This window comes from Solanum dulcamara, chromosome 8 (assembly GCF_947179165.1).
Source record: "Solanum dulcamara chromosome 8, daSolDulc1.2, whole genome shotgun sequence".
NCBI lineage: Eukaryota > Viridiplantae > Streptophyta > Magnoliopsida > Solanales > Solanaceae > Solanum > Solanum dulcamara.
Window position 1 is genome coordinate 30,854,859 of NC_077244.1, and position 25,028 is coordinate 30,879,886.

Below are 25,028 nucleotides of genomic sequence, written 5' to 3' on the forward strand. Positions count from 1 at the left end.
TATGGAAGGACTTGTACAGTAATTTTTATTTACACTCAAGTCCCTTAGGAGTAGTTTCAATAGAGGGGCATTCATTTGTACCAAATCATCAAGAAATCAAGCATTCTTCCAAGTAATACAAAGCCTTCTTCATAAAAGCTCTCTTGTCTTTCTTACAATCTAGCGTTCTCTTAGCGATCTAGTCTTAAAGGCTTATTTGAGCTTGAAGACCATGAAAGATTCGTGAGTAAGTCTAAGTCCGTGACACTGAACTTTCATTCCAAGTTTTAGAGTTGATTCATTGAGACAGTAAGGTCCGTGCCAGGTCCGTATCATTGACCTGGTTCTGTATAGAGCAATTTTTAGCCGACACAAAAAATGAAAAATTACACTGAAATAAAGTTAGTCCGCGTTGTGGACTTCAGTGCATCTACTTTAATTCCGCATTTTTATGTTATAAATAGCACCTTTACATATTTTATTAAAAAGTAGATCAGATTGTCAGGAAAAAAATTGAAGATGAAGAAAGAGATATTTTGGTGATATCTTCTTCTTTCCTTTCATTTTGAATTCCAATTTGATATTATTAATGATTTATGTAAACATGTTATACACTATGAGTGGCTAAATCCTCTTGTTCTTGGATTGAAGCCATAAGATGAAGGTTTGAATCTTGTTTTCTTTGGTGAAAATGGGTTTGTGTATGTGATTACTCTTATATTCTTGTTTTGATTATTTTAATGATTGATCACCATAAGAACAAAAATTTTTGTCCACCTGGAACTCGAAAGACGGAAAGGGGATAGAACACTAGAATATAAGAAGCATATTTGTCCTAGAAGTGCCTAGAATAATTTGTGTATAGAATGACCGTGACACATATCTATACACCATGTTTGGTTACTAAACAAGATGATAAGATTAATGCATTTTTTGTTGGTTCATGTTTATCCCCGCTCAATGATGTAGTTAAGCTGTCAATAAGAGTAGGCAATTAGAGATCAGAAACTCATAATAGTATAATCAACCTTGTAAACCAGTAATCAAAAAACCCATGGGATACCAAAGTAAAGAATTTAAGACTAGAAATCTATGAGTTCTACAACCGAGGAACTCTTCTTTAAATTTATAAAAATTTCTCTAATATTTTTAAATCAGATTTTCATATCATTTTTGGTATAATTATTTTATAAAATTTAATTGAACTCAACTCTTTGAAAACACACATGAATAATTGGATTTATTGAAAAGCTAACTAATGTCTAATTGTATTTACCTTTGTTTTCGATATCCAGCTCTTAAAAAGGGTCATTATATTACTTTTGAGACTGCGTACACTTGCGTGTGCATTTGGACACAATAAATTTTTGGCGCCGTTGCCGGGGACATTTGTTTAATTTTGCAATAGTTTTCTTTGTGAAGTTTCTTTATTATTTGTGTTGGTATTAACAACTTGATCTTATTTATTATTTCTGGAAGGATAACTCAAAAAGGCACACTGGACAGAAGTGGGAACATTATAGAGCCACTAGTTGAGCCTAAAAGGTTTCTGCCTCAGGAAAGAAGGAGAGCAGCTGCTCTATATCTCGTACAACAGGTAAATCTGGCTGATACTAATGAAGTGCCAATACAGATCCCTGTGGAGATGGTAGCAGGATAGTATGTGATATGGCAGTCCTACTCACAGTAAATGTCACCTCCAGTATTCAGAAACCGCCAGCTGGAGAAAGATTTGAACTGAAACAGAACATGGTGCAATTGTTGCACTCTAATGGGCAGTTTATAGGTTTGCCTCATAAAGATCCTCAAGTTCACATCCAAATATTCTTGGAGATTAGCGACACTTATACGCCTAATGGGATATCTCCTGACTATGTGAGGTTAACATTGTTTCTCTTTTCTTTGTTGGGGGAAGATAAGAGGTTGTTAAAGTCAGAACTACCAAATTCAATCACTTTATGGAACAATTTGGCTCGCAAATTTCTTATCAGGTTCTTTCCTATAGCCTCTCATCATATTGCAGCAGGAAAATTAGGCATATTAGCGGGCCTATTCCATCTTTCGAGGAAGACAGCTAAGTTGAGGGCTAAAATTTTGAGCTTTAAGCAAAAATCTGGAGAAAATTTGTACCAATCTTGGGACAGGTTTAAATCGTTACTCATTCGTTGTCCTCACCACCATTAAGCTAATGAGGTATTGGTCTACGCCTTCATAGAAGGGTTGGAACCCAATGCCAGATTTCTTCTTGATTCTGCTGCAGGTGGACAGGCATTGGAGAAAACCTATGATGAGCTATATACGTTGCTTAATCGCATCTCTTAGGGAAATCTTAAGTGGAATAGAGGAAATTCTAGACTTGTGGTTCAAAAATAAGCAGGCATGTTTGAAGTTGATGCGATGATAGCTTTGACGGCACAGATTGTAGCAATGCAAAATATGATGACAACGCATTTCAACACTTTAGCAAAAGGACAGCAACAAGCTTCGATGAACATGGTTCAGAAATAACACATATGGTATGAGGTGTGTGGTAGTAGTGAATATGTGGTAGAATACTATGGAGCTAATCTTGAGTTAGTGAATTTTTGGGGTAATGTACCTAGGCGTGGTGTAACCAGAACTATGGAAACACTTACAACCCAAATTGGAGAAACTGTCCCAACTTCTCATAGGGTAGAAATCAATAAAACCAATAGTAAGGGCAGACACAATTCAGACTACAAGGAGGTGGCCAACAGTATAATAATAAAGGTCTAGGGTACAATAACCAAAATCAAGGTAATCAAAGCTCAGGAAAATCAGGAAGCATAAGTGTAGAGGACATGTTGAAGAAGATCATGATGGACCAAGCTAAGTCGGCTGCAGATGTTTGTCAAAATCAGTTGACCACTCAGAATTTAGAAAAACAGCTTGGGCAATTGGCAAGTGCATAGGGTTCACATCAGCAAGGGGGTTTACCATGTAATACTGACCCAAATCCCAAATAGGTGAATACCATGATTACTCGTAGTGGTCTCCCCTTGGCTGAATTGGCTCCAAAAGTTAAACCGTTAGAGGTGAAAAGTAAAGAGTGAGTTGGGGAAGAAGGTGAATCCAGCAGACCAAATACAGTGGAGGAACCAAAAATAAAATCTCTTCCTCCTTTTCCACAAAAGTTTAAGAAGAAAAAGGAAGAGGACTGCTTTGTGAAGTTCATAGATATGCTAAAACAAGTACAAATTAATTTACCTTTCATTGATGTTTTGTAGGAAATCCCTAAGTATGCCAAGTATGTCAAGGACATTATGGCAAACAATAGTAGGTGGGATAAGTATGAAATAGTGGCACTCACTTAGAAGTAAAGTTCCAGAATTTTGAATAAAGTTAAGCTTTCAACCAAGTAGAAAGATCTGGGGAGTTTCACAGTGCAAGTTACTATTGGAAAGTGTGTGAATGCGAGAAGACTTTATGACTTGGGTGCGAGTATAAACTTGATGCCAACCTCCATGTTTAAGAAATTAGGCTTAAAAACCCTAAGCCTACCACCATGTTGTTACAACTGCAGATCGCTCTGTAGCTAAACCGGATGGAGTCATTGAGGATGTCTTAGTCCAGGTGGGATCTCTTATTTTCCCTGTGGACTTTGTCATCCTAGACTTTGATCCAGATCCGAAGGTTCCTTTCATTTTGGGATGTTAATTCTTAGAAATAGGAGGGATGTTGATAGATATAGCAGCCAGATGACTCACAATAAGATCTCATGATAAGGTGGAAGTATTTGATGTGTAAAACGCATTCAAATTACCTACCTTATATGAAGAGTTATCTGCAATAACAGTAATTGATGAAGCAATGGCAGAGAAATTTGTGGAATTTAGGGATCCACTTGAAAAGTGTTAGTGGGTCAAGGCATAAAAGGTGATGTAACAACACAAGAAATTATTGGTGTATTAGATGTTCACAATGTGAGCATATGGAAAAAAGGATGAACCATTGAACAAAGTATTGGGTCCTTCACCCAAACCCTCAACGGAAGAAGTTCCTAAATTGGATTTGAAACCATTGCCTTCCTATCTTAGGTACGCATTCTCCAATGACATGTTATTGTATAAAATACAGGTCCGGCCAGCTTTAGAGGTGCTTAGAAGAAGAAAAAATGCTATGGACTGGCAGATGGCTGATCTACATAGGATTAGCTCAGCCTTGTGCATGCATAAGATCTTCATGGAGAAAGGTCATAAACCATTTGCACAACCTCAACGTAGATTGAATCCAATAATGAAGGATGTGGTGAGGAAAGAAGTTGTTAAATGGCTAGATGTAGGTATCATATATCCCATCTCAGATAGAAAATGGGTAAGTCCAGTGCAGTGTGTGCCTAAAAAGGAGGAATGACTGTGATCATAAATGAAAAGGAGTTAATCCCAACTAGAATAGTCACTGGATGGAGAACTTGCATGGATTACCGAAAATTGAATGAAGCTACAAGAAAAGATCACTACCCAATTCCTTTTATTGATCAAATGTTAGATAGGTTAGTAGGGCAGGAGTACTACTATTTCTTGGATGGATATTCAGGATATAATCAAGTTGCAATTGCACCTGAAGATCAGGAAAATACTACATTCACTTGTCCCTATGAAATGTATGCCTTTAAGAGTATGCCATTTGGGATATGCAATGCTTCGGCAACATTTCAAAGGTATATAATGGCAATCTTTCATGACATGGTCGAAGCTTCTATGGAAATTTTTTTGGATGACTTCTCCGTCTTATGGAAATCATTTGATTTGGGTCTATAGAACTTAGACAAGGTGTTAGCAAGGTGCAAAAAGACAAATCTTGTCCTGAACTGGGAGAAATGTCATTGTTTAGTAATTGAGGGGATAGTCTTGGGTCACAAGGTGTCAAAACAAGGGCTGGCAGTAGACAAAGGCAAGATAAAAGTGTTAGAGAAGCTACCACCCTCGATTTTAGTAAAAGGAGTGTGTAGTTTCTTAGGACATGCAGGGTTCTATAGAAGGTTCATTCAAGATTTCGCAAAAAAAGTCATACCCATGTGTAGTTTATTGGAGAAAGAAATAAAATTCACATTTGATGAAAAATGTGTGCAGACCTTTGAGCTATTAAAGAAGAAGCTCACGGATGCTCCAATTTTAATTACTCCCAATTGGGAGATACCTTTTGATATTATGTGTAATGCTAGTGATGTAGCAGTAGGAGCAGTCCTGGGGCAGCAAAAAGAGAAGATCTTTCATACTATTTATTTTGCAAGCAAGACCCTTAATTCAGCTCAAGCCAACAACACAGGCACCGAGAAGAAGATGCTGGCGCTGGTTTATGCATTAGACAAGTTCAAATCCTATCTAGTAGGTACTAAATAATTATTTACACTGACCATGCAGATCTTAGGTACCTATTTAACAATAAATATGCAAAGCCAAGGCTCATAAGATGGATCCTGCTACTATAAAAGTTTAATATTGAGGTCAAGGATCCCAAGGGCCATAAAATTCAAGTTGCCGATCACCTTTCTAGGTTATAGAGTTCAACACATGTTAGAGATTGCAGATTAAAGAACAATTCCCATATGAGCAGCTATTGGCCCTAGAGGTGACTGAATTGCCATAGTACGCAGATATCGTTAATTACTTGTTAGTGGAGTGTTTCCTCCTGACGCTACCTCATAGAAGAAGAAAAATGTTATGCATGATGTCAAGTTCTATATATAGGATGAGCCTTATTTATTCAAGCAAGGTGTTGACCAAATGGTTAGGAGGTGTCTACCAGAAACTGAGGTGCGCCAAGTATTGGATAGTTGCCATTCATCACCATATGGCAGTCATCATGAAGGGGAGTGTATTGCCCATAAGGTACTCTAATCGAGTTTCTTTTGGCCTACTCTATTCAAAGATGTTGCATGTTATGTAAAGAACTGTGATCAGTGTCAACGAGTGGGCACAATATCAAGAAGACATGTAATGCCTTTGAATAACATTCTGGAGGTTGAAATCTTTGATGTATGGGAAATGGAATTCATAGGTCCGTTTCCTTCATCATATGGAAACTAGTATATCTTAGTGGAAGTAGATTACGTGTCCAAATGGGTTGAGGCCATAGCTCTTCCCACCAATGAATCAAAGGTGCTGACCAAGTTTCTCAAGAAGCACATCTTCACTCAATTTGGCACTCCTACAGCAATTATCAGCGATAGAGGGTCTCACTTCATAAATCAAACAGTGAAGAATCTCTTGGCTAAGTATGGGGTGAGGCATAAAGTGGCCACAACATATCATCCGCAAACCAGTGGGCAGGTCGAGGTATCTAACAGAGAGGTAAAGCAGATATTACAAAAGACTGTGAATGCACAAAGGAAAAATTAGTCAAAAAGGTTAGATGAAGCACTTTGGGCATACCGAACGGAATATAAAACCCCCATCGGGAAATCCCCATATTAGATGGTATTTGGTAAATCATGTCACTTACCGGTTGAATTAGAGCATCGAGCATATTAGGCAATCAAGAATTTGAATCTTGAACTAGAGTTAGCAGGAGAAAGTGGTTGGACCAATTGCATGAGTTGGAGTTTAGGCTCCGGGCCTATGAAAATCCCAAGTTGTACAATGAGAAAACAAAGTGATTGCATGATAAGCACATCATAACTTGCACTTTCGAACCAGGGCAAAAGGTACTTCTTTTTAACTCTGGACTCAAACTTTTTCTAGGAAAGTTAGATCCAAGTGGAGTGGCCCTTTTGAAGTGGTAAGTATGACATCTCATGGAGCCGTGGAACTGTGTAATGCATCAAAAGAGTCCACTTCCTAATTAATGGACAAAGAGTTAAAATATTACTTTGGTTAGGATTTGACCGTGAGAAGGAATCCATTGAACTGGAAAATGAGTGAAGCAATAGCTGGGTCGTGCCGCAATGATAAATTAGGCGCTGCACGGGAAGCAACCCATGAGGTATTGTGTGTTTTTAATTAGAAATTATAATTGATTTTCTTCGTATTGCTAAAAGTTCATTTTGTTGCAGTATATAAGTTAGTTTATAAAATAAAAGATAATTGAAAAGAGAATTTGGAAGAAGCTTGAACAGAGAGGTCTGCGTCAGGTCCATGTCGAGGACCTAGTCAATTTCAATACAAAAATGCAATTTGGAATTTTGGGTCACTAAACAGTAAGGTCTGCGAGAAGACCGCATCGCAAAACTATTACATCTCAGTTCAAATTTTTCCAGGTATGTTTTCGAACAATATTTGGTGAAAATAAGTTCCGAGGAAGGTCCGCGGACCTGGCTCATTTCAGCACAAAATACAACCTGGAATTTTTTATGCTAAACTAGTGAGGTCCATGATAAGTACGCATTGTGTACCTGGAGAATTTTTGGGATCTTTCAATTAAAAAGACGGGTTTAACCCATTTTTAATGGGTGTACCCGACCAATTCAGTTTTAAAACATTAAAAAGAACCCGTTCAATTCCATTTTTTTGCAAAATTGAATCGTTTCTTCTCTCAAAAATCTTCTCTTCTAAGGCAAATCAGCAACACACTCTTCAAATCCAAGCAAATTTCTATTGAATTTATACTTCATCAACCACAGGGTATGTGTTCTTAAATTAATTTTATGATACGAATCGTTGAACTCTACATAAGTAAGTTCTTGGGCCTCAAGCTTTGAATCAATAGAATTGATTTTCATTACTCTTGGATTGAAATGCTCATGGGTGTTTAAAATTGCTTAAAGGATTGTTTCTTGTGGTTAACTGATGAAGGGTTATGTTTTTGAACTTTAACCCTACTTTTGATGATTAGAAGAAATTGGGTTTTATAATTACTGTGGATATTGTGTGTTGAATTCTTGAGTAAACATGCATAAAGTAATGAGTTGAAGTTAAGTTTGATTTGTGAATAAATGTGGGGTGAAGTTTATATTATTTCAAATCATGGTTTGAAAACATGCCTGCAGTAAGGATGTAACTGTATGCCTATTTATGCTTGACTTTGAATAATATGTTGGGTTGATTATAAGTTTATCTATGAGTTTATTTGGTGTGATGTAGTAGTTCTAAAGTTTGGGTTAAAATAGTTGTAGTATTGAATTGTGTATGTGATTGTTTTTGTTTTAAAGATATGCTAGTAAGGGGACTGTTTTGAACTCATATAGAATAGGATGCACCATGTTGATTGTTTTGAAGTATGGGTTGATTTGTTAGCATGTATGTGCACAGTATTCGAATGAAGGAAAGTCTAAGTACCTTTATATCAACTACATGCTAATGAAATGCTTAAGTGTGGGGTATGGGCCTAAAGTTCTAATGATATATAGACTCTTATATGTTGTTTTGGGATGGTTTATTTACAGTAAAAATGTCATCTAGTAGAAGGCTAGGAAAAGAGCCAGCAAGCCCAGAAAGTAGAAAAAAAGATAAAGGACCATCATCTATACCACCAACCCCACCCATGCCTCGGGGTCAGTCTCATCGATTCGTCATAAAAGCGGTACATCCTATAGAAACAAATTAGTACAAGCGACACCCTGAATCTCGCTATCTTTCAGACATGCCAATCGAGGAAGAAAAATTAGCAAGAGACTACCCCCACATAATAAGGAGGATAGAGGAACTAAGTATGCATTTTTTGTTCGCTAATCCAAGTCCATGCAATCTGCACATAGTATGGGAATTCTATGCGAACTATCAACGCGATCAATATACGCATTACATCACAGTTAGAGAGGTTGATGACCATCTATCACCAAGGGAAATAAACAAGATTTTGGGAATTACAGAGCTACCAACCACCGCCTTAATAGATTTGAACATCCAACCGCCATACAGGGATGTCCGACATACTTTTTATGGGCCTAGGTCGATGGTAAAGTGGGTATATCATGATTTACGTGGCTATCAGCACATTCCCATATGTGCATCTTAACAAAGAAGCACGTTTATGGGTGAAGATTGTCATGCACAGTTTGATTCCAGGCCTTCACTATATAGAATTGACACGAGGCGGAGTATGCTTGGTCTATGCCCTTATGAAAGGTATAGACGTGAATGTTGGCGCTGTGATCAAATCTACCATCCGAAAGTGCACATTTCAAAGAGGCAGGGAGTTTGCATTCGGAGGCCTCATTACAGATATATGCTAAAGGGCTAGGGTCCTAGAAGAACAACATGATTATATGAGCCCCCTCTCCTCCGATTATTATGATGTCACCAACATAAAGGGGTCAGATTAGACTCACGGCCCAGTCCTCACTACTCGAGAGTGCATAAGGTATGATGATATGATCGTAACCCACATGTTTGGGTTAGAAATGCTTCGACACCGTACAGGAGGAAGAGCTTCAACTAAAGAGGAACTCCATGAGGTCGAGAGACAATATCCTCTAAACGAGCATGTTATGGCTGTCCTCGGACTGGGATCTATTTTTTATGAGCCGAATGAAGATGACATCTCCACATATGAAGATAGAAGGAGGACTGGCTTAGACGTAGAGTTAGATCTGGAGGCCACAGAATTTGACCCTTTGGCAGTGGAAGATCCGAATGCTAGTGGACAGATGGATGAGTAGACAGGAAAGTCTACTACCTTAAACTCTGAGGACAGTGCCCAACTATAAGTGTGTGGTGGAGTCTTCTTAATTTAACTATATATGTTTATTTTTATTTGTGATTGATTAAGTTTGATGTTTGATAGTTGAACTGTTAATAGTTAACATTTTGTGTAGTTGGATTGCTAATTGTGTTTGCTTGTGTTAGACTTATGTTGTGATTTCTCTACATTGGTATTTATTTATTTTTGGCAGCACAAATATTTTAACTTTATAAACTTTTTTATGAATTTGGATTTCATGGAATTTGTTTTCGGTTCTTTGGCCATAAATAGTCTCTTTGAACCGTACAAAAAAAATTAGATAGTTGAAATGTATATAAAGTGTTTTGCTAAACTGTCAGATTGCATAAGGTAACATATGAAAACATGAATAAAAGAATTGACTAAATTGATATTCCTAAAACTCTATTGTATATTTTGAATAATGTTGAATTCATATGACTGTGGTTGAAATTTCTGAAGAATTGTCGTTTTGAAATTAAACATGTGTAGTGTGAGTAAGGTAAATTGTATAATCCTTGGCTACTTTCAATTGCTAGAACTTGCCCAGTGTGTATGAGTAGTGACAATAAAGGACGTTTAGAATTTAGGGAAAGGATCTAGGCATTTCTTTGATAACCTCACTTTAAAACCACTTATGTACCCACCTTAATGTAAATCCATAGTTAGCCCTTTTGAACCTTTAACTTGATTCTTTGGCAGCCTAGTTTGAAGCATATTCCTAATTTTTTTCCAAAGACCATAATTTTTTATCCAAAAAAGCCAAGCACTTTGAAAAAGATAAAGTGGAGAAATGGGAGGTTAAGAACCTTGGGTTACTAAGAATAAAACTATTGGTGCTATTGATTGAAATAAAATATTGTGTAGACTGCTGGAAAATGAAAAGAACGTCAACTATCTCCTGATTGAAGTTAGTGAAGAAAACAAGAATGCCTCTACACAGATAAACAAAGTGAAATATTGAGCTAACAGAATAACAAAGTGGTAAGAATAAGGTTATGAAGTGCTTGAATGGAATTAAAGAATGTAGTGTGTTGAAAGCGCTTGGGAATCAAGTAACTATACATGCTCAAATTTCTACCTACCCGTCCCCTAGCCCACATTACAACCTGAAAAAGTCCTAAGTGATCTCTAAGTCTTAGCTACCTTAATAGAGTTGCTTAATACACTAAGGTCAAGCCTATGGTTCATCTTGAGCAACTTGTGATTTCATTTGAGAGAGGAAGCGAAATTTTATCCAAATACCCATGAATGTAACTGTGAGAGTATAGGTAATTCTTTCTTGATAAGGGCACATGCTTAATGAAGAAATGGTAATTCTACATGAATTTTAATTTAACAAATCAAGTGAGTAATTTCATTACAAAGTCAACTCTCGAGTCGGTGGTGTTGAGTTAGTCAGTTGCTTAAAACAGAAATTTAACATGTATATGTAAGATAAGCTAATTGTGCAATCAGTATGGTTTGGTAGAATTGCTTTGTATATCATGTATTTGTCGTTTTAGGAATAAAACTGAAGTTTGTTCGAGGACTTTGTTATGAGTGTGGGGTGGTGATCTTGCGTACATTTATGTGCCCAATAACAAATAAAATCCATAAATAGTTATTCAAAGTGAGAGCAAATGCCTAGAGTTTAGTTCATATTTTTCATATTTTGTATTGTTATAACCAACCAGCATGATTAGACACTTTCAGGGTTAATTAAGTGAAAATGGACATTCAAAGCATGATTAGATTGAAAGTGGAGCTCAAAGGAGAGGTTGGGAGCAAAAGATGAAGAAAATACACTACAAAAAAGCATGTCCACGTTGCGCACTTGGACCCTGAGCTTTAATTCCAAGTTTTGGAGTTGATTCATTGAGACAGTAAGGTCCACGCCAAGTCTATATCGCGTACCTGGTTCTATATAGAGCAATTTTCAGCCGACACAAGAAATAAAAAATTACACTAAAATGAAGCAAGTCCACATCGCAGACTTCGGTGCGTCTACTTTAACTCCACGTTTTTGGTGCTATAAATAACACCTTTACATATTTTATTAAAAAGTAGATCAGATTGTCGAGAGAAAAATTGAAGAAGACGAAGAAAGAGCTATTTTGGTGATATTTTCTTCTTTCCTTTCATTTTGAATTCAAGTTTGATGTTATTAATGATTTACGTAAATATGTTATACACAATGAGTGGCTAAATCCTCTTGTTCTTGGGTTGTAGTCATAAGATGAAGGTTTGAATCTTGTTTGCTTTGGTTGAAAATGGGTTTGTGTATGTGATTACTCTTATATTCTTGTTTTGATTGTTTAAATGTTTGATCACCATTAGAACAAAATTTGTTGTCCACCCGAAACTCGAAAGACAGAAAGGGGATAGAACACTAGAATATAAGAAGCATGTTTGTCCTAGAAGTGCCTAGAATAATTCGTGTAGAGAATGATTGTGACACATATCTATACACCATGTTTGGTTACTAAACAAGATGATAAGATTAATGCATTTTTTGTTGGTTTATGCTTATCCCCGCTCAATGATATAGCTAAATTATCGACAAGAGTAGGTAATTAGAGATCGGAAGATCATAATTGTATAATCAACCTTGTAAACCAGTAATCGAAAAACCCATTGGATACCAAAGTAAAAAATTTAAAACTGGAAATCTATGAGTGCTATGACCTAGGAACTCTTCTTTAAATATATAAAGATTTCTCTAATATTGTTAAATCAGATTTTCATATCGTTTTTGGTATAACTATTTTGTAAAATTTAATTGAACTCAACTCTTTGAAAACACACATGAATAATTGGATTTATTGAAAAGCTAACTAACGCCTAATTTTATTTTCCCTGTGGGTTCGATATCCGACTCTTAAAAAGGGTCACTATATTACTTTTGAGATCGCGTACACTTGCGTGTGCGTTTGGACACAATATTTAGTCAAAAATCAGAACTCAGGACCCAATCCTACGAGTCCATCTATGACTCATCAAACTTTTTATGACTCGTCCTGTTGAGTCATAACAAAAGTACTGAGGCTTGTTATTTTTCAGAAACTAGACATTAAGCCCACAACTCATTTCTACGAGTCGTCAACTTTCTTACGGATCGTAAGGTGATTCGTAAACTCTCTAACACTTAGCCAACTTTTTTCTTTCTCAGTGCCAACTCTACGAATCCATCCTATTGATCCGTAGAATTCTCTACGAGTCGTAGGTCGAATCGTCTGAACTGGCACAGTCCAAAAATCCTCAAATTTTCCTCGTTTTGACTTTTCAACTTCCGAGGTCTTACAAAAGTTAGAGAGAAAAAATAATTGTGAAAATTTTATAAATGTCATATTTAATGTAAGAAATTTCGACTTGTGACAATAGTTTCTAAATTTTAGGTTGTAGTAATAAAAAGCTTTCAAGTTATGACAGATTTGAAAATAATATGCATTAATTAAAGTATTAAATAATGAAATATGAATATTTAATAAAAAATGGCATTGTATTTAGTTACCATAAAAGTTTGGATTCTCATCAATTATAAATATTAAAAGCCTTAATTTTCTCAAGCAGTTGATTTGTTGTAACTGGAAAACGAATTTACTCTCCTTAAATTACTCAATTCCTTAAATATATAATTTTATAAATGACCAAATATATCAATCCTTGATTTTCTCCATTTAGTTGGACTCTATTTTGGTTGTTATCAATCTACTAATTATTATCCTAATTAATAGTATCAATCTATTATTTTAGCTTTTCTTTCCTCCTTCTTTCTACGATATTTTTTTATTGTTTTGAAAATTGATATCATTTCTTATTTTTTATTTGAAAATTATTTTTTTATTTAGTATTCTTATTACTTAAATCTGTTTTATTTTTTTAATCTCTCCTTAATATTTCCACACAATTTTCTCCCTTAATATACCCACAATAGTTATTTTTTAAAAACTTTTTCATGCACATTTTTTTTCTTTTTGTTCCCTATTTATCTTCAATACAATTTTTATGTTTTCATCCATGATTTTAAATTAATTTATTTTTTATATAAACTATGTAAAGTAACATAAAAAATTCAATATGAAATATGATAACATTCATTCAATCTTGATTCAATAAGTAGATAATAATATGAAATCTTAATTAAAACTGGTATCTAGATTGGAATTTTAGTTTTAAAAAATACTACATACACAAAGTAGTAAGAATTAAATATTTTGAAATTCAATTTAGTTATTAATTGCATATTTTGTTACTTAAACTATCCATATAGATATCAATTGGATACAACATTAACTAATTTTAGCTTGCCTTACTCGGTTGAAATCTTAATTATATGTTGTATTTTCAGCTGGATATCAATTAGATACCAATTTCATACATGGTTAGACTTTTTCAGTTGGATATCAGTTAGATATCAATTGCATACATTGGTGGACTTAATTTTTCAAGTGGATGCCAATTGGATACCATGTGGATACCAAATGATTATCAGCATTAACCAGTTTTAGTTTTTGAGTATACATTTGAAAAATAATTCATACACAAAGGATTAAGTATTACACATAATAAATATTCTGAAATCAGAATTCAATGAGTTTAAAGACCGAAAACATCAAAATATGTGTTTGTCACAATTAAATAACTAAATTAAAATTAAAAAAAATTATGACTAAATTTCAACAAGATAATTTGAATATGTCTTCCTGTTGTGTCCCTCCCGACGACATGTGCTGCACGTAATATATAATTTCATCTATTGGAAATCAATATACTTTCCTGTTCCATCATAAATTTAATGTACTATATAATACCAAATAGAAATAACTTTTATACACATTTTATACCATATTCATGCAAATGCGTATACATTTAATAACAAAGTCAGACCAATTTCATACAAACTGTGAAAATACCTATATAATGACATAGTATATCAATTTTTCATACCATTTTAATACCACATATAACTATAAAATAGATATCGAAAAGAATAATAACATATTCTATAACTATACAAAAATCATAAATGTAGACGTATTAGAGATTAAGTACCAATTAAATATCAATTTTATGCTGATTATAAATCATATCATATCAACTTTATATCAAATTAGTACAAACTGTAAAGAAAATCAAAACCACATTATGTCAATTACATGTCATTTATATACACAAAAATACATTGTGTCATGATCCGACCTAGGGCCTAGTCGTAACACGGCAATTGAAACCCCAAAGAGCTTCAACCAAGACTCTTGTACATATCATAAGCATACATAAGGTAAAGCAAAAGTGAAAACATCATAAGAGAGTCTAAACTATAAATAGAAATTTAAGAACGTCACATGACAACATAAACTCGAAACATTTGTCCAACTAGATGCCTCTACTCATGAATATGGGCGGGGGCTAAGACATGTCCCTAGCTCACCCTCAATATGAAACATAGCAAAAGTCTTTGAAAATAATAACTAACTCAATAACTAGTCCTCGATAAATGAGGACTCACCATAAACATCGCTGGATAGGAAAGCTTAACTAGCCACATAGATGAGTATGATATTCAACCTCAACCCCTACATTATGAGATAATGTAGGCAAAAAGTATGCATTAGTACATTGGAATGTACTAAGTATGAGGGCGTGACATGCAATGTAAATCATGGAATGCAATGGTCAAGTAAATCACATGACAAGATGAGGTAAGTAAAGTCATGAGAAAATCATATTGACCAAAGTATTTAAAGGCATAATTTAAAATCAAAGCATATATAAGAGATCATACATATGTGGGATAGAAATCATAACCGACAATAAGACCATGCGAGTTATAACATGGAATTCCATTGTCTCCCCATACAACGAAGAAAAAGGGGAATCTACTTGTCAAGGTAGACTCTACCCCGCTAGGCGGGTCATACATACGCTATATATGAATCCAATAGCTAGGATATGAAGGCAACCTACGGTGACACGTAGTTTATGGGACATGAGGCTACTAATAAAGCTTTTGGTAGGGCCCCCACCTCAAGTTCACTCGGTGCTAAGTCAAATCCCACGGAATACATGCATATCATAGAAATCATAATTACATATATCATAGTCATAATCATAGGTTTGAAACCATAGAGTAGCTCATTTTCATAACATACTTGTAATGTGAGAATTGTCCTTTCATCATTACAATCATATTTGTATAATTCATATCAGTAGGTCATAGGTCACCACATAGGGTCGTAAGTCACTTTTTAGGTCTTAGGTCACCACATAGGGCTCTAATTCACCTTACTTCATAACTTGCATGAAATTCATACCTTGAACTTAGAGTAGAACTCAATTGCATAATCAGTTGACTTTGAAAATTATGTAATTGACTTGAAAACATGCATGGTCATAAATTTTATATCAGCCCATACATAATTCATATAGATAATATCCCTTGGAAGTATAATTCAAAATATTCATAATTTACATCATGAACCCTAGAGATCAAAATAGGAGAATTCATGGAAAAACTCTTCAATTTAATGCAATAACCATTAATTTATATCAAAATAGACTCATGATCATACTTTGAATCGTAATTCATGCAATAGGAATAGAGATCATAAAATCTATAAAATACCATACTTTAATTTGATAGAAAACCTTGAGAAATTGAATGGGCTTGATGGATGAAAGAATTCATGAATCAATACCCACATACCTTAAGTGAGAACACCAAATAATTTGAAAGAACTTGAGTGTTTTGATGGAGAACTTGAGTGAATTTACTTGAAGTCTTCAATGGAGCCCTTGAGAGTCTTTTGTAGAGAGAAATATTTGAGTAGGTGAATTGTAGAAGAATGAATAGAGTTAAAGGTTTAGGTCAATTTATAGAGTTGAATTAGGTCTTAAAAACGACTAGGTTTATTAACTATCAATTAGGGAAAAGTCTAGAGTGCTCTTACTAAAAACTAAATTCGGCCAGAAAATCATTGCGAAGTTCGCGACGTAGAGGCAAGCAAGTCTGTGATGTGGACTTGCAGCGCACCTTACTGGTTTGCACAGTTCCTTTGAGAAATCTATCTTTCGATCTACGGGTCCTAAAAATCCACCGAGACTATTTTCCGCAGGTTTTGACTCCCTGATCGATATTCTGAACTCGAATTTTCCAAAAAGATTAAGAATAATGCATTACATGAGCGGCCTATTCCCAAGTCACTTGTGAATATTTTGAGGGATATTACAATTTGTGACAACTGTAAAATTCATACTAAATTCATGACAACCACAAAAAAAATCAAACTATATCTGTACACATTTTTCACATGTATATTCAAATAAAAATACCATTTTCATGCCAATACATAAGTTTGGACTAAAAAAATTAAAATATATCAAATTCATAATAATTTCATACTAACTTCGGTTACAAGGTATTCATACAAAAATTAAAGCAAAAGTAGCAGTAATTCTAAGTTTCCACCTTCCAATGCGCAATAATGAAGTTAAAAATAGGATGATTGTCGAGGATATAAAAGCACTTCGATTGATTACTACAATCAAAACCCCATATCTACCAGATGGAAGATTCGATCTTGAGGCTTATGACGCCTTAGTAAATTTGCAAATCAGAAATAGCGTCGAGAGTGTGATTGTTGGTGGCACTATAGGTGAAGGTCAATTGATGACCTGGGATGAACATGTCATGCTCATTGGTCACATAATCAATTATTTTGGTGGATCAATCAAAGTCATTAAAAACACAAGAAATAATTCTGCGAAGCAATTCATGCGACAGAACAATGATTTGCTATTAGATTTGGATTAGAAAGTGTTTTGAATTAAATTGAAGAGAGAAGGTGAAGTAGAAAGAGAAAAAACCTGAAAGCACATGAAAAGGGTAAAAATTTAGGCGTGGGTTATCAACCAAGATTACATTGATTTGATTTGATCCCATTAGTACGTTGTTAGATTGTATTCATCTCTCTCCTCATAATTATATCTTATTAATTATGATCTAAACAAAAAAAATTATAAAGTATTTAATTTAAACTAATTTCTAAATAAATAGAGATATGTTAAGATCTGAGAATAAAATGTTATAAGTTGAACATACTTAAAAACTACATTTAAAACTTGAAATATTGACTCTTAAATACATGTATAGTGTAATTTTTCAAAATAATTTTTCATCCATAATTTAAGGGATCTCTCCTTTTTTCTTTTCTTTGTGAGGATAAATCTAATATATGGACAAGTCTTAGGCGATAAAATGTTCAAGATGTTTCTTTTTAAAAGTATAATGAACAAAGGAATTTACGACTTAAAATCTACCTATTTGAATTTTGAGGATAAAAGGAATATTTCTAGCATTTTTAATTTTTGAATATAAGAAATTAGTCTGTAGAGCTAAGATTTTAATGACCGCTTAAATTTACTAGTTATCTAATATTTAAAGAGATTTGTAATTTAATCAAATTTATACACTTCATTATCATATGCATATAAAAAATTATTCCATTCAGTTCCTAATAATTTGCAAGAATATGTATTTATTAAGGGAAAAAGCTCATAAATATTCCTCATCTATGGAAAAAGGCTCATAAATACATTTCTTCCACCTTTTGATTTAAAAATACCCTAATCTATTTTTTTGGCTCAAGAATACCTCTAACCTATTTGAAATGACTCAAAAATATCCTTCTTCCACCTTTTAGTCTAAAAATACCCTCAACCTTTGTTTTTGGTTCAAGAACACTCATCCTTCCATCTTTTAGTTTAAAATACCATCAACCCAAATTTAAATTGAATTGAATTCTTTTTCTAATTAATTAATTATTTTATTTGTTCTAATAGAATTTTTTTTATTTATTCAAATTCTTAATATTAGCTCATCCCAAAATATTTAAAATATTTAAGTCTAACTATATTTGAAATGAAAAATAAATTCTTTATATTATCAAACTTTTTAGTAACAGAGATTAAAAGAAAAAGGATAAAATTTGGCTAATTAATATATTTATAAGCTTAACAATTTATCCTAACACTAAATAAAATAATTATTTATTGATTCAACTTATAAGTAGACGATTTTCTAATAAGATGTTTATTTACTAATTTTTGTAGTCAAGTAAAAATTATTTTGGAGATTACACATTCTAATCGATATTTCATAGACAACGATTTATCCTCAATACTAAAAAGAAACATGTAGCTATTTATTGATTCAAGTTTTAAGTAGAAGTTCTCTAATTGATTTTAATATTTTAGTCGGGTAAAATTTACTATTTACAAAAAAATTGATTTAGTTCAAATAATAAAATTAAAGATGTTTATATGGTAAAAGTTTAAACGATATTAAAATCATAAATATTAGATATACAAATATAAAGAGATAAAGGTTGATGATATTTTTAGACTAAAAGATGAAAGAAGAGATATTCTTGAACCGATAATAAATGTTGAGGGTATTTTTAGATCAAAGGTGGAGGAAGAATATTTTTGAGATATTTTTAATAGGTTAGGGCCATTCTTAAGCCAAAAAAATAAATTAAGAGTATTTTTACACCAAAAAAAGAAAGAATGGTATTTATAATTTTAATAAGGGATATTTATAATTCTTTTCCCATTTATTAATGTTGTTTATGACTAGTGATTGAATATGGGCATAGGAGTTGAAGAGGGTATGTTCAGATTTTCAAAATCCTAAGCTTGAAGTTGTTCCACGTGTTTTCCTTGCATTGGGTAATGGGATGAAGTTTAGAATTTTAGGCGGGGATAATTCCATTTTCAAGCCCCAAATCAGTAAAGGATAAGACAGAGATATTTATTTGTAGAGAGTACCAAAAATAAATTCATCCTTGTTCTATTCAATAGAGAAAAATGAACTTGCCGGCGGTTCTCCCTTGCAATTACAATCGGCTCCAACCTCTACTTTCTTCTCCCTCAATTACTCCACGGAAACATATGGCTACACATTTCTTAAGGTTATACAGACTGTGTTAGTGTTTGCCTTTGATTATATGAATCTGCCAAATCAACTTGTTTTAAAGTTTAAGCTGTTGGAAACCCAACAATTTGATTTCTTTTTGCTGAGCATAGATTTGTCATCCGCAATAAAGGGAGCGTTGTTTGCAGATTGAGTGAGAACGAAACAAACCAAAATGACGAGGACGAGGTTTCTATTATTTTTCCTTTTTATTACTACAGTATTCCTCTTGTACTATCAATCTTACTTTGTGTTTGCCCCATGCTATGTAATGAATTCTTGGCTGGCTTACTGTTATTTATTTGTATTTTAAAGGATAAAAAGGAAGCGGATGGATATGACTCTGCTGCAGATAATAATAGTCTTGAGCTCCACTCTCTGCCTCATCAGGTGAAAATTCACTTCTCAATTATTCATTTATTTCCTTTGAGACAATGCAATAATTAATGGATAAAATGTTTTAGTGAATGAAAAGTCATTTTGTAGTTTTTTGGATATGGAATCCTTGGGATGTCAGGATTATGATCAACCATTGCAGAATACAAGTCTAGAAAACAATGATGGAGCTCAAGTGAATGAGCAAATTGGAGTTGAGGTATGCTTTGTTATTTTCTGAGGTGCTTCATTCTTTATATGCTACTAAAGTTTTGCCCCCAACAGGCTTCAAGTGTAATAAAATTCCCGGGTAAAGTCATTGACGTCTCCATTCTTCTCTCTAGAGGTTGTAAGTTGTTATTGTATGAATATATACTCCAACTCTTTAATTGGTTCTTTTTGGGAGAGGAAAGGGAAGTAGAATCATCTGTCTTCTTATGTGAATGGTCAAGCCTTTGAAGAATTATTTACTTTTTAAGTAGATGCAATCAGTATAATGCCCCTCAGACCCCCTTGGACATTCGAAATGCCCGAGGATCGCTGATGTTGTAGTGGCCCATAGCTTCTATGCATATATGGTTGCAAATGCATTTTCAACAAATTTATTGGTTCGCCTTCATGGAGCTATTGAGAATTTGCTTTGTTATAGTGGATAAGCAATTCGATTTCAATTTCTCCATCTCATTTTCTTGAGCCTGTGTTGAAGCAGGATGGTACTGATATTCAAGTTGCGAGTGGATCACCTCTTCCAGGTGTGAAGGTGGTAAATTTTTGGAACATTAGGTTGAATATTTATTGCATAAATTGTTTACAGTTTGCTCCTCTATCATTGTTCTCATGTTGCCTTTGGCTGTAAAGTTGATCTTTTTCTTACTATTGAAACTATTTCATGAACAGCCTCAGCAACTTGATGAATCAATCAGGATCCCCAGGGAAACAGTTGAAATTCTCAGAAATCAAGTATTTAGTTTTGACACGTTTTTTGTTACAAGCCAGGAGCCATATGAGGTGAGCTATCTACTGAATTGTTTTTTTCTTGCCCATATAAGAAATTGTCGAGTCAAATATGAGCCATTAATTTAAAAGTTTGTAACTATTAAATTTAATTGAGATACAACTATAAAAAGTAAGATTAAACTAGTATGCATACCCTCTCAAGCAAGTGGTGATGGCCCATGGGCTTGCATTTCTGTTCTTGCCTTCTTGGTGCATGTGAAGCTTAATATGCAATTCTTTGTGGTTCCACTTTTTAAATCTTTTCTACTTATTTTTATAGGGTGGAGTACTATTTAAAGGGAATCTACGAGGACAGGCTGCAAAAACATATGAAAAAGTATCAAAGAGAATGCAGGTTGCTCAAAGTTTCCTCGTTTTTCCTCCAATTTAGGTTGGATATCACCATGGTCTTTTACTATTTCAAAATGGCACTTGGTTACAGGAAAAACTTGGAGATGACTATAAACTTTTTCTTTTAATCAATCCGGAGGATGATAAGCCTGTGGCAGTTGTAATCCCAAGAATGACCCTGCAACCTGAAACTACAGGTAGTTTATTCATCATTCCTCATAGGCTTCAATTACTGGTTATAATAACAAGTGGGGATACCCGTGTCAAAAATATAAATTTGGAGCTTTTCCTTGTCAAATGGTAACACAGCTTGTTTGAGACTGCAGCTGTTCCAGAATGGTTTGCAGCAGGGGCCTTTGGACTCGTTACAGTATTCACTTTGCTTCTTCGCAATGTGCCAGCATTACAATCGAACTTGTTGTATGTACCATATTTACTCCATAACTCTAATCTTACCTGAGATGGTCACTGGCTTTGCATTTGCTTCGAGCTCAAGTGGAGCTTGACATTTAATGTCCAATTTATTTTTTCATTTTCCAAGCCCACTATAGCTGAATTATGGAATAGTTGTGTCATATCAAGCTTATTATGTACTAGACTACTGGTTTCGTGCGAGGAGTTTGAAAATACAAAATTATTATTTAAATCTTGGTTGTCTTCTTTTGTATCCTCTTTTCTTTTCAGTTAGAAACTCATTTGGTATTTTCAAGATTGTATCAAGTTTTATTTGCATTTGCTCAAATTACAGCAAGTGAATCCAGAAGATATCTCATTTATAACACTCTATCTTGAAATCTGTTTACGTGTGAAAATTCATGCTATCGGACTGTGTGTATTCTTTTTAACTTGTTTCCTCTAAATGTTCAGCCACTAAGATAGAATTTTATTTCCCAGATCAGTTTTCGACAATCTTGACTTGTTGAAGGATGGATTACCTGGAGCTCTAGTAACTTCCTTTCTTCTGGGGGTTCATGAAGTTAGCCACCGTTTAGTTGCCAAAGAGGTTGGGATTAAGCTCGGTATCCCATATTTTGTTCCTAGTTGGCAGGTAAGGTGCATAGGACCATAGGTTTCATGCACTCTATGGATTAGTCAACCCTTCTTGTCTCCTTATTTACATGTCGTATTGGTTGATATGAGACCTCATATTGATAATTTCTTTTGGGGGTTGTGAAGTCATTTTGTAACGGCCAAACTATGAGACATAGTTGCAGCATTTCTCAGGTCATCTGATAAGATATCCTTGTTGGGTCAGGAATGCATCAATTATTGTACTGCGCCTTTTCTCTTGGGAAGATTCTGTTGTATTGGAGTTTGCTGTTTCCTTATAAAATCATGACAAACTGATGAAGTGCTTCGAGGCTAAAACTGTTATGTCATAAAGCTACTTTTGATGATAATTCGTGACATTCGATCTTGTCGTCCTAGTTGCAACCACTAGTAATGTCTTGTCCTGTCTTGCAGTATAGTTGGCTATTATTAGAAATTGTCAGTCTTGAGATGTCAATCTGATCTGGTATGATATTTCTCTTTATAACACTTGAGAATGCTTATTAGTGACACCCAGAGACAGGAGTTCTCCTTCTTTTCTAGTACGATAGTATTAAATTACTGATATCTTGCAGCACCTGTAAGGCACCAAAAACTCTTTTAATGGTTATCCAAGTCATTGGTCATAGCATCACAAGCCACAACTTTCAGCTAGGTTGAGTGAATTTCTACTCTCTTTTTTTCCTGGAAAGGGGTAGTCTTGTGAATTTCAATTGCTTTCCTATGTAAGAGTAGTATTTAACCGAAAATAATAGTGAGGAGACTTATGGGATTCTCCGGATCTGCAGCAGCCACGACATGAATTCCCTTGTTTTCACAGCCTAAAAATCCTTCGTAGGAAGATGCATTGAATATTCTCTTTCTAAACACTGGCCTTCATATTAATGTGAAAAACCATCTTCTTTCTAACACCCATAATGGTAATATTTATATGTTATAATAGGGTTAAGGAGTAGGACAAGTTAATGGGCTAACTAGTTCCCCTTAGGATGGGCCCAACCCAATAGCTACTTCCAATGATTAGATTTATTTGTCAGAGATGAGAATATACATTTGCATTACTTCGAGGAAGATTCTATAAATCTTCAAGAATTTCCGTAAATTGTTTCATGATTTTCTACAGCCTATAATGTTTAACTTCATCATCTTTATTGGAAATTTACACTGTTGTCAGTTTTCTATTTTCTCTTCTATCTCTTACTGCTTTAGGAATAAAATGCGTAAGTTCACCATTTGTCAAGTTCCCACTATCTTGTTAATTCCTCTTACTGATGTATGGTAGTTCTGAATGATCTGGCTGCAAGAAAACTTTTAGCTGCTGTCCTCTTACTGATGTATGGTAGTTCTGAATGATCTGGCTGCAAGAAAACTTTTAGCTGCTCGCTAAGTCTATCGTTAATTAGTACCCCATGCTGAGTACTGAAATGTGATTGGCAGTCACGTCTAATGAGCTGTTGTGGTGGCAGATAGGCTCCTTTGGTGCTATAACAAGGATTCTAAATGTTGTACCAAATCGTGAAGATCTCTTGAAAGTTGCAGCAGCTGGACCATTAGCTGGGTTCTCTGTGGGTTTTATTCTTTTGCTTTCAGGATTCATCTTGCCTCCTACTGATGGCATTGGCATCATCGTAGATCCCTCTGTGTTACATGAATCATTTCTAGCTGGTGGTATAGGTAAGTAGTAATAGTTTATTAATGTGTGCTTTTTGGTGGTGACCATGCATAATATTAGTTTCCGTAACCAACCAGCTTTATATTCTTCATAAATTAATTCCTGTTGTCATTGGTCTATTGTGCAAAGACTTGAGCCTTTTTGATTCTTCACTTGTAGCCAAGCTTCTTTTAGGAGATGTTCTCAAGGAAGGAACTCCTATATCGGTAAATCCGCTTGTGATATGGGCATGGGCTGGACTTGTCATAAATGCTATCAATAGCATTCCTGCAGGAGAGCTTGATGGTGGTCAGATTGCTTTTGCCATGTGGGGAAGGAAGGTAATGCTAAGTCTAACATAATATATATATATATATATATATATATATATATATATATATATATATATAACAAATGTTAAAATTTTCTTATCTAGTGCGACCATACTGAATTTGTTATTATTAAAAAAATCATATATTTATTTTTTTATATTTAGAATGTTTTATTGAAAATTCTGGCTCTATCTACGGAAGCTAATGTGCGTAAGTATATAATTTATGAGTTTCATTGACCTTATACGCTAGCTTTACACATTAATTTATCATTTGCCTATAAAAGAAAGAATAGAACAAGTGTAAAGATGGATTGATCCTTAATTTTGATGTGGCAGGCTTCTGCTCGCCTCAGTGCTTTGTCTATTGGCCTTCTGGGGATATCTTCATTGTTTAACGATGTAGCATTTTATTGGGTAGTGCTAATATTCTTCCTCCAAAGAGGGCCTATTGCTCCACTATCAGAAGAACTCAGTGATCCTGACAATAAATACATGGCCCTTGGAGCTGTGGTATTGCTCTTGGGCCTCTTGGTTTGCCTGCCATATCCCTTTCCCTTCTCTAATGAAGCTGCTTTCTAGAGACAAGTATTTAACATGTTTTTTTTGGCTCTTGGGATTCATTCAGTTAACTTTTAATAAAATGGCCACATAAAGCTACAATTGGCCCAAGTATGATAATAATACATGTTCACATTATAAATGGGTTCCTTTTTTTTTTGGGGGGGGGGGGTGGTGGT

At 34.4% G+C, this 25,028-nt stretch overlaps 1 protein-coding gene across 1 annotated transcript; it reads left to right on the plus strand.

Annotated features, from left to right (window-relative positions):
* The first annotated feature begins 19,428 nt into the window (after positions 1 to 19,428).
* On the plus strand, positions 19,429 to 24,951 carry LOC129899861 (probable zinc metalloprotease EGY2, chloroplastic). The gene is made up of 13 exons (XM_055974869.1): positions 19,429 to 19,532; positions 19,648 to 19,723; positions 19,850 to 19,924; positions 20,052 to 20,129; positions 20,619 to 20,672; positions 20,807 to 20,917; positions 21,186 to 21,260; positions 21,348 to 21,453; positions 21,583 to 21,676; positions 22,151 to 22,304; positions 23,773 to 23,980; positions 24,138 to 24,298; positions 24,628 to 24,951. The coding sequence occupies exons 1-13, from the start codon at positions 19,429 to 19,431 to the stop codon at positions 24,868 to 24,870; spliced, it is 1,539 nt and encodes a 512-aa protein (XP_055830844.1). The 3' UTR covers positions 24,871 to 24,951.
* The last annotated feature ends 77 nt before the right edge of the window (positions 24,952 to 25,028 follow it).

Bases quoted from the DNA above. Each gene is read 5' to 3' on its own strand.
- LOC129899861 (XM_055974869.1), top strand. From the start codon at position 19,429: ATGAACTTGCCGGCGGTTCTCCCTTGCAATTACAATCGGCTCCAACCT. The intron at 21,454-21,582 runs GTAGTTTATTCA...TTGAGACTGCAG, and splicing joins CCTGCAACCTGAAACTACAG to CTGTTCCAGAATGGTTTGCA. The intron at 21,677-22,150 runs GTATGTACCATA...TTTATTTCCCAG, and splicing joins GCATTACAATCGAACTTGTT to ATCAGTTTTCGACAATCTTG.